We start from the raw sequence: 10,949 nt of genomic DNA, 5'->3' as shown, positions 1-10,949 counted from the left end.
GGTGCTTATTTCGCAACAGTTTGATTGGCCACAAACTAAGCACTCATTAATCTCGCTTAGATGGATGAATGCATGGCTTCTCGCACAGAGAACACATCTATTATTTGAAACCTGCTCGCAATCACACTGAGACACACACATACACACACACACACACACACACACACGCACACACACACCAAATTCTTTCTCACAATAAATGTTGAATTGTGTAAATGTTATCCTCTCTTTAAAAGAACTGAAATACTGAGGACCAGAACATCTGTTAGAGATGGTGACTGTCCAGATTTCTGTTAAGTATGGGAACAGAAAGTAGCTGACTTTCACAACCCCTCCACGCAGACACCTGTGGGGATGGGAGAGTTTCAATGCACTTTTCGTCCACTTAAATTCTCTGTGCACTGTTTGGAGGAATTCCCGTAAAATAAAGGTTGTTCTTTATTTGTTGTTGTTCTTCTGGTTCCGGCGCCGACAAGAGTGGCAGCCTACTCAGTAGCTCCGTGTCTTAGTGTTTTTTTCCTACGTCTTTTGTTTACTTTTTACTTCACAACTTTTCTTGAATTTCCCCTGGGGATCAATAAAGTATCTATCTATCTATCTATCTATCTATCTATCTATCTATCTATCTATCTATCTATCTATCTATCTATTTACAGACTGCTTCATTGCTGGCCAGTGGTGCCTAGTGCAAAATGAGGAGTGAATTAAAATGAAGGTTAAAAATAAAAAAATATATAATACAAAAGGCATGCCTTTACAGTCAGGGGTGAGCAGTTCACTTGTGAAGGCACAAGCACCCACATACAGAGGAAACCAATGTGCCAGTCAAAGATTTGCCATCTGCTGCCTGAAGGCTGTGGTCACTGAGTCAACTGCCCCTTCCTGTTTGAGCCACATTTGCAATTCCTCTGGAATGTTCCCCTGTAAAATGCTATCACTGTACTTATAGATGGCAGCAGATGTCTTAAGAGAAATACAAAGGGTAGTAGCTGTGTATCTGTGTAAGCTGACCAGTTACGCAAAGAGAGAGGAGGTCTAAGTGTCCATACACATGTTTGTGTGTTTACAGTACGTGTCTATGTGTAACTATATGTTTTTTGTATGTTTGTATGTCTCTGTGTAAGTATATGTTTTGTATGTTTGTATGTCTCTGTGTGAGTAAGTATATGTTTTGTGTGTGTTTGTGAGTGTGAGTGTGACTGTGTAGAGGTAGGATGAGGTCATGTTCGAGGCTGTGCTGGATCTCTGAACGGGCCAGTGAGAGCTCTAATGGAGCAGGGGCATCATGGAGCTCATCTAGCCTTCCTGGAAAAAGCTCCTCATGCGGCCAGAGTGAGAGCATAGCAGCCCAGCCACACGGCTACTTCACAAAAAACGACACCCACATGTTTTTTTCCACTGCCTGCCTGCCAGTCCACACAGACCCCTCCAGCCGAGCCCTGAATCACCGAGCACGGCCTACTCAGTCAGGGTCAGAGTCAGAAGCAGTGGATGAGAGCCAGTGCCAGTACACTGCATTAGTCATCTGATATAGAGGAAATAAGTTAACCAATACTTTGAGTGACTCAGGGATTGCCTATTAAGATGGTTGCCTGACTACTCTGAATGAATTGCTATTTATCAAAGTACAGAGTATTTGAATCAACACAACCACAGATCTATCTTAGGCACACTCAGGCGTGACTCAACACACACAGAGAGAGAGTTTACAAAAGAGCTCTCTATCAAAATGCCATTCTGCTATTACAACAGTATTAGCTGCAGTGAAAAGCCCATTAAATCCACCTCCTACAGATAGAAAGTGCTCAAACTAGTGCCTTGCAGCACAACATGATACACAGGGCCCCTATTAAGTTCAATTTAGCTAACAGTCTGCCTTGAATAGTGTGTCCACTGTGACAAATGAGAAGAGCTTTAGTGTGGCCTGCTTCGAATGAAAACAAGCATGTTTATTCATGTTGGGCCCTGCAGAAAGACAATGCAGAATCCAGTTTATCCTCCTGACACTGCCAGGGCCACAGACACAGGCAAATGATTCAGCAGCTGGAGATAATTGTTTCCTTGTGACATTAGTTCTTAATCCTTTTGTGTTACAAGTCAAGTCATGAAAAAAGGGGCTAATATCACTGGGCATGTTCACCCTGAAGTGACCTTTAACGTTAAATACTGGAGGAAGAGTTTGGCGAGAGGAGAGCTGATTTGTGTAACTGTTGCCGCTATTTTTGTTTAGCAGCAACTCTGCATATCCAAAAGGGTTTCCACAATCAAAAGCAGTTGGAAGAAAAAGTCCCAAGGATAAATTTAGAACTGTGACCATGACCAGGGTGTGTGAGTGTGAGTGTGTGTATGTGACACAGACTTGTAGAAAAGCTGTTTGCGCCAGTAGTTTTAGCCTTTTAACCTTGTTTAAAGGTGCAGTCAGCAATGGCACAGGAAGACGTGATTGTTTATTTTCATGTTTATATTTACATTTATTAACAGATACTTTTGTCCAAAAGAACGTAAATTATATTTTAACCAAGGACAATACGAAACACACCAGAGAGGTAGCTCACCCCTCCCTTTAGAATTCCCGGAGAAACTCCACGCAGGGTTTCATTCTTGGTTGGGGAACAGGCTGCCCCCACTTTATTTGTTTAGAGTTTTCAGAGCCTGGGCTGCCTACAGTGACTGTTTTTTTTACAGTGTAGTGTACTCACAGAATGGGCAGCTAGCAGTAGTGAGGAGATGATTGCTGAATGTGACAAAAAATGTATGAGCTTGAAATTGCGTACAATCGCGACTGTACTTTACTGTACGGTAATGTATATGCAACAAACAAGCAGGGAGTGATTCAACATGGTCTCTCCTTCCCTCCCGATAGCCAGAGGTGGAGGCTGCTCCTCTCCCGCCACCCCCACCCCTTGTCTTGTGAACGACCTTTCTGTACACTCTGACAGAAATGTAGGTGTGCATCCCCCGCTTCCCCCTTACCCTTGCAAACGAAAAAAAAACTGGAAATGCATGACCCCATTGTGTTTGCTCTGTGTGTGTTTGTGTAACACCTCGGCAAGACCAAGCATGCAGACTCCAGCACCTATGCCACTACAGGCCCATGCATTCACACGCCCCACCCAGACTGCCACCCCATCTCCTTCTCCGCACCCGTAGCCGGCCGTGTGGTCTTCTGACACATATGTCAAATAACAGGCCACAAACAAACCACTCAGGCAGGACACACAACACATGCGGAAAACACCTATCCACCGGCATTGGGTGCAGAGCAATTACAAGCTTCAGAAAGCATGAGATAGCTAGATAGTCTCACAGTTTCACTTCCCTTCCAACACTGCTGTTAAGAAAACAAGTAGTGATGCCAGTTCTTGTTGTTAAATTCCGTAGAAACAGTATGCAAGTACTTTATACGTCGTTGATTATTTACTTGCACCAGAGCTATGGCCTTCAGAGGAAAACAACACTGGCACCAGAACGACATGGTGCAACACCTGTGGCTTTTGAGTTAAGAGTACGTCTAGGCCTATACATTTGTCAATTCCCATTCTGGTGTCAGACGCGGTGATAGATCGGTGGCCCCGGTCAAGTGCAGGTGTCTGAGAGGCTGTGAAAGAGCTGGAGCAGGGATGGGTGATTGGCTCTGAATGACTGGAGAGTGCAAATAAGGGGAAGAGGCTCCGCTCTGTTCTCCATCCATCTATCCAGCTGGCCGTGTTTGCCCAAGAGGCTGGGCGCTGCTTGAGCTCTGTACACACACACACACACACACACACACACACACACACACACGCAAAAATACATAAATATATACACACATGCACACATTCATACAACATGCAAGCACACACCCAGAGCATGCAAAGACACACGTGCCACGTGAACACACTCACACTCACACACACATACAAACACACATACAAACACACACACACACACACACACACACACACACACACACACACACACACATGCATACAGCCAACATCTGCTCCATTGTGTTTTTATGGGCCTCATTACACATGTTGGGAGTGTGTGCTGCCAACTCAGCACTGTTTCACAACCCCCTCTGCTCTCCACTGTCAATGACCAGTGAGGAATGAAATGGCCAGACAAGTCCCTTCATTTTTCCCTTTCTTTCTTCCTTTCTTCCTTCTCCCCTCTTTTCCTCTCTCCCTTCTTCTCTTTGTACACAAGTTTGATAAGATCTGGACCTAGAAGCCACTTCCCTGGGGAACGTCTGCGAATGGAACAGCATTGACCATGACCCCAGCGACACTGCTGCTTGCCTCGTCGAAAGAAAAATGGAGAACAATTTATTTTCTCACAGACGTGGAAAATCACCCAGGTTCTTTTTTTGGAGGAGGGGAGGAAACGTCAAGTTAACGACTTTGCAAAAATGCAAATAATAAAATCTAGGGCCAGGCCAGTTCTTGACCTCGGTGAACACCAGAGCGGGTGGATTTTATCAAAGGTTATTTAAACTCACAGCCGGACAGCTTTGTGCAATGGCTGGATATGTCAGTGAATATTATCACATCGTGATGACAGATTGCTGAAATGCTTTTGCTTGTGATGTGCTGAGAGGAGTGTGAAAAAAAGCTTCAGCTTACTACTATCAGACACAGAGACTGTGGTCAAAATAACCTGAGATTTCTACTGTGGTGGACTATCCCGTAATGAGCAAGAATGCTATCTGACTTGCTTTAAAGTGTCACTAAACAAAACTGCTTAACCTGTAACTATTCATTCTGCTTTCCCAGTTTGGCATACAACAGAAACCTAAATCAAACTGATCAAATGCAACAAGGCCATAGAGGGAGAAAAAAAAACATCTTTGAATTTACAGAGGCTTTAAACTCCTATCCGATCAGATAAACATGGTAGTCACCAGTGCACATTCTTGTGTCTGTGAGTAGTAATTACCCAATAGTCTACTGCAGAATGCAAAGGACAATCACACCCCTTCAGGACCATTAATACAGAGAGAAGCACATAATGGAGTATCAGTGCGTTACAGTCACTATAGCGTGCATGCAGTGCTCTGGGGGTATGAACATGGGGGCTCATGAACATGCCCCCAGAGTGTAGCACTCTGTTGCATTTTCATTTAAAGGATTTAATCACGCATCACGTGACACATAGCTGCAGCTACAATTTGACTTCTTAAAATGAGTGCACAGTAATGTGGAAATCACAGAGTTTGAAGTAGCAGAATTACCAGTATGGTGCAATTGAAAAAGTCTATACACACACACTGTAATCAATGTATATGGGTCTATAGGCAGCCTATAGTAAACTAGACCCTATTGGTTAGATGTTATTTTTTTATTTTTTTACCTCAGTATTTGAAAAATTCTGGCAATGGCCCTGTGTATAGTTACACTGCCGACCTACAGTGTACTTACAGTATACATGCAACTATAACCCCCATAGAGTACTTAGCCTAATATGGAAACTGTTTCCCAACAGAGAATATAAAACATTCATTATGATTGCTGCCTGTCCTAAAATAATAATCACTAAGTCTCAGACAGCAAGCACTTTTAAGGTCCTTTTGGCTAGAGTTAGTGTGGCGGGTGGCCCTTGCTGATTTGGCCCTGTCATAAGCTGTCAAACTTGCCTGTAATGACAAGACATGTCAGGAAGAAGGAAGCACACGGCCAGGAGACAGATAAACATCCCCAAGGGAGTCACTCTCAGGTTACCCTGCACATACAGACAGGTCTCGCTGAGATTAGAATTCCACTCAAAGCCATGAGTTGAGTAGCACAGGAGGACTCGAATGACTGAGTGAAAAACTTTTGAAACAGCCAAGCAATACCTCCCTTATCCTCTGATGGTCTTTATTGGTCATAAATCACCTGCCCACGCCATGTCAGATACTGTATGACAGTGAATCACAGTGGGAATAAACAAGTTCTGAACTGATTTAGATAGCCTCAGGTTGTAGAGAGGAAAGTAAGGTGAAGGATTGTGACATGGTGGTAATGTTGGAATAGTGCAGGCCGTGTTATTGATAGTTCTTCTGAGCCCACTTAAAGGGAAGGGTCCCATTGTTCAACTGTTTGAGTATCATTCCTGAGCAAGTTACTGATTTACTTGTGGTTTTAGAAGGAGTGGTGAGCAAAAGCCAAAGCAGCCAAATGCAGACACACTAACACACACATTCACATGCATACACACAAAAATGATCGCACATACACATACACATCCACGCTCACAGGTGCATGTACATATATTGCACACATGTATTCACACACACACACACACACACACACACACAAAAACACACACACACACACACACACACACCATGAACTAAGCATACCCTACTACAACCGTGACTGTCTTCTGATGAAAACCCAAACATGACAGCAATTTTGTGAGGAAAGTTTCTGTCAACAAACCTCTATTTACTGCAGAGGTTTACTATATACCTCCACTAATATTCACTAGCAAACACTCACATCCCTATAACAACTGTATTGAAACACTACTGAGTAACATTTTGAAAATACACAACATTATACTCTGAATAATTGTGTGTGTGTGTGTGGGGGTCAACAAGAGAATAACTAATGAATGACTGAGAACAATTAAACGACTGAATGATTAAGTATGTGAATGAGATTGCAAACAAATCAATTACTAACCCTAAATAAAAGTGCTGAAGCCTTAACGAAAATGTAAACATGAACCCGTCTGTCAATGCCATTGAAAAGAAAGAACCAAAGCTTGAAAAAAAATCTTTCCTTGTGCCATTGCACCAGTCAAGCTTAAACTGCAGAAATACTCCTCCTATGAGATCAGCAGGTAGGTCTTGCTGGGCAGGCCCACAGAACTGAGAACAGAGGCGGCGTGCGTGATCCAGCATGAGCTGGGGAGTAGGGCTGAGGGAGGGCTGTGGGCTCTGTGACAAAGATTGGGACTGCAGCAAGGGGAGAGTAGCATTCCTTGGGAATCACTGGGTAAACTGCACTGACCTGAGCCTATACTTGGGAACCTTCTTAAGGGTAGGAAGTTCACAGGTCACAACCAGAGCCACTGAACCTTTCATTTGATCTCATATACAGGAGAGAGAGAGAGAGAGAGAGAGAGAGAGAGAGAGAGAGAGAGAGTTTGGTTGAGCATGTGTGTTTGCCTGCGTGCGTGTGTGTCAGTGTGTTTGTTTGTGGTGCTTGTGTGCAACTTTCAAGCACCACAAACGGTTTTGTGTGCAAAACCGTCAGGACTCAACAGGCTACTGTCACATAGCCTACAGAACAATGTATGTCCTTTACTATTTATTTTTAACTATTCTCTTTACATGTAAATAATTTGACTACTTATGGAACTAGGCTTCTTGCAACCAAAAGCATCATTTGTTCAGTGAAAACAGTCACTCACAATAGAATGAAGTAGCCTACCCTATGCCTACGTTTTTGCATTCCTTATATAGAGAGTGTCATTGAGCAAAGGGCAGGTAGGCTACTCTATGACATGGAGGTCAATGCCCTTCCCCCTATGAAGCTTAAGGTAGCCTACGCTGTTTTATAGTATCTTAAATAGCCTATGGCACAACTGAGAGGGCACTGAGGTTCATTTACAACGTAACGTGCAAACGGCTACAATACAAGTTAATTGCCAGAAAGAAAAACTCCTACCTGAGTATCCCGCTTTCTTCATGTTTTCTGGGAAGGTAAAGTCTGGACAGAAGTCAACTTTCTTGACGTCACAAGTATCTTTTCGCAGATATTGCGGGATATTACAGTTACAGTATCCAACTGAACGTCTTTGAAATCTCTTTAAAGTATTTGTTGTCGTGCCTTGAATTTGCTGTCGTACACTCCCAAATCAACAAGACGTTGGAGTTGATTTTGCCGTTAAATGTGCTATTAAACAAATTAATTTTTATTCACCATATCTGTCCTTACCAACTCAACTCAAGAGACTGTCAAAAGCAACTTCTCCTCGTCGATCTGACACACCTGAAGGCTGCCTCTCCACACCTTGGATCTGCACACCTGGACGTTAACGCACGTTAGCGCGAGGCGGGACTTACTGTAGTACTGTATTTATAAACAGTACACTCGGTGATTATTGCGTTTAGCATCGTGGTAAGTGTGGGTTTAAGACAAAGGACGTCATGTACGAGCAATGCATACAAATATTTCTCTCTTCAAATCATCTTTAAAGCAAAAAAGTATAGTAGGCTACAGGAATGCTTATTACAGGGGACTATTGCCGTCAGTCATGAGTTTGCACGTGAGCCATGTAGGCTAGGCTAAATAATAAAACATAATGTATAATGTAGGCCTACCCTAGCTCAAGTTTATCATGGCTAGTTCCGAAACAGGCCTTACAAATAGCAAAAAGTATTGAGGGGTTCGGGGGTGGCGAAGGAGGAACAGGTCTCCCTGGAGAGTTTCGCAGAAATAAGACTGGTGCAGACATTACATTACATTACATTACATTACATTTGGCTGGCTTTTTCGCGGTAAAACAGTAAGTTTTAGAAGGACAGTTTAAAAAAACATTAGAGTACAGTAAGAATAAGTGCGTCGGTGAGTGCTGTTTTAACAGTTAGTCAGTTTAAAACGGCTGGTGAGTGCTGGGATCAGTAAGACTTGTTGTAAGTGTTGCTATGAGAGTAGGTGTGTTCTAAAGAGCTGGGTCTTCAGGGAGTTTTTGAAAGTGGAAAAGGATGTCCCTGCCCTTGTAGGAACTGGCAGTGTGTTCCACCAACGAGGAACAACAGATGAGAAAAGTTTGGATTGGCTTGAGCGTACCGGTGGTAGAGCTAGGCGTCGTTCGTCAGAAGAGCGCAGCGGTCTGGAGGTAGTGTAAGTCTGTATGAGGGGGGCATTCAAGTAGGTGGGAGCAGAACCGGAGACTACTTTGTAGGCAAGCGTTAGAGACTTGAATTTGATGCGGGCCGCCATAGGTAGCCAGTGTAGCTGGATGAGCAGCGGGGTAACATGTGCCCTTTTGGGTTGGTTGTAGACCAGGCGCACCGCCGCGTTCTGGATCATCTGAAGTCGACATGAGCCGTTTGCATTTCGAGGAAGACTTCTCAAAACACAGAACATCAAACTCAGGGCAGCAGCATCAAAGGTGACACATAGGATAAATATGATGGGTAACTTCAGTTGTTTTTCATTCATTTCATTCCAAAGTAAAAGCTGTCCAGTATAACATTACATGTGGACATGACCTCTGGTGGTCAAATAATAAACCACATTAATGCCACAACTTCATACATTCAATAACATTGTTCCAATAACATTGTTCCGTAAACACTTAGAAAAAAGCCATTATGGTAATGAATATGGACTTTTTGTTGTGAGTCAATTGTCAAAATGGAATAAGGATGGACATGCTTTGTAGTCGCCTATATGCTGAGAGCCCACAGCTCTGTCCACTCACTCAGATACAAAAACTCATTTGCTCTACATCTTCTCCTGTGCATCTTTATTCAAGCACAGTTGTGGTTGGACATATTGCAAAGATAGGCTATTCAGAGGTGTGATTAAATTGGACTTCTTGACAGTTTTCCAAACAAAAAAAACTCAAACAAGCTGGTAAATTAAATGTTTTATTGTAAATATCAGAAAATACTGGGTAGACCAATAAAGCAATAGGTAAATACATTACTAGACTCTCGAGCTGATCCGAGAGAGAGGATGGCTGACTCTGTTCATTTGGCAAGAACGCTGCTGTCTCAAACTGCAAATTGAGCGTACTGTGTCGGAAGCTCATTCTTTAACGTAAGCCTACTTTGTATTGAGAAAACTCATTTGAGACATCACATTTAGTACACAATCTGAGTCATGCTGGCCTCATCATCAACAACAACAACAACAACAAACAGCGTGTACGTGTTCCAAGACGCATGTTTTTCTCAGAATGTGATAGGCTGAGAGGTTTACACATGCATGGCGCTAGGGGTCTGCAACAGTTCCTCGCTCCTTCCATTACCAAAGTGACAAACAGCTTCATCTCCCCACCACCACCACCACCACCGCGCGTACACACACACACACACACACACACATTGTAGCCTTTCCCCTGCTTTATCATCAAGCTATGCTATTTGAAAGTAAGTGGGGCCCAGTGACTCATAATCTGTCCATGGATTGGATGTCAGCCAATACAACGTCTGTCACTGCTGGTTTGTTAGTTTTCCTGATCATCCTCATGTTATCAAACAACGTGCACACAATTCATACTTAAAGAGGAACGAAAGATACTGTAGCTGTTTGTATCTAACTCCTATTGTAGCCTATGGTGAAATTCTGACAGGAAATAATAGAATTCCTATGACAGGCACAATGTTTAATTTTTCAATATTATAGGCACCCTTACGAGTTTTTTTTTACCTTAACCTAACGTTTCCAAAATAATTCCTGATGGCACATAACCTCATAACATGACGAACGGCCCTTCTGCCATTGTCTGAGCTGCCGCCTAGTCGATTACCGTCCTAGCAACTTTCTGTGTTCAGGTAAGAACACTTTTTTTTTCACATATTGCCTAGACTATAACTGAGTCATGAGAGCACAACCACAATAACCTCAGGCTGCTTCGTGGATGTAAACAGGAACCTGCTGTCATCCTCTGAACTAAGTGTTACATTTTGGCAGGAGCTCTTTGTCGCAGTAAGGAAAGTAGTACCAAACTTGTGTTGATGTGGTGGGAGGGAATTTGTTTTAGACAGAATAAATGCTATTTTAGGCATTTCAGGTATTAATTCTTCTGTTGATGCCATAGATAGATCCTACTTCACAAGAATAACATAAAGTTCAGTGATATCCTCATAACCCCAGATGGTGTTGACATTGACATACCAAAATCAAAAATTCTAAAACTTTTCAGAACTTTTCTGACCCTGATATATTCTGCTGAGGTGAAATATGACAAGGGATCAGAGTGATAGCTGCCATTGGTACAACCTAATTACATTTTTAATGAATGAA

The 10,949-nt window shown here is 42.8% G+C and overlaps 1 protein-coding gene across 1 annotated transcript in view; it reads right to left on the bottom strand.

Annotated features, from left to right (window-relative positions):
- Nucleotides 1–7,891, bottom strand: part of septin9a (septin 9a) — an 87,501-nt gene extending 79,610 nt beyond the window's left edge. The window contains exon 1 of the mRNA XM_048244844.1: nucleotides 7,638–7,891. Within this exon, the coding sequence (XP_048100801.1) occupies nucleotides 7,638–7,659 (22 nt within the window). The 5' untranslated portion in view covers nucleotides 7,660–7,891. The remainder of the gene's footprint in view (nucleotides 1–7,637) is intronic.
- Between the last annotated feature and the right edge of the window lie 3,058 nt (nucleotides 7,892–10,949).

The sequence above is a fragment of the Alosa alosa genome, chromosome 6, assembly GCF_017589495.1.
Source record: "Alosa alosa isolate M-15738 ecotype Scorff River chromosome 6, AALO_Geno_1.1, whole genome shotgun sequence".
NCBI lineage: Eukaryota > Metazoa > Chordata > Actinopteri > Clupeiformes > Clupeidae > Alosa > Alosa alosa.
Note: the sequence above shows the minus strand (reverse complement) of the source record. Positions and strands in the feature narration are given on the sequence as shown.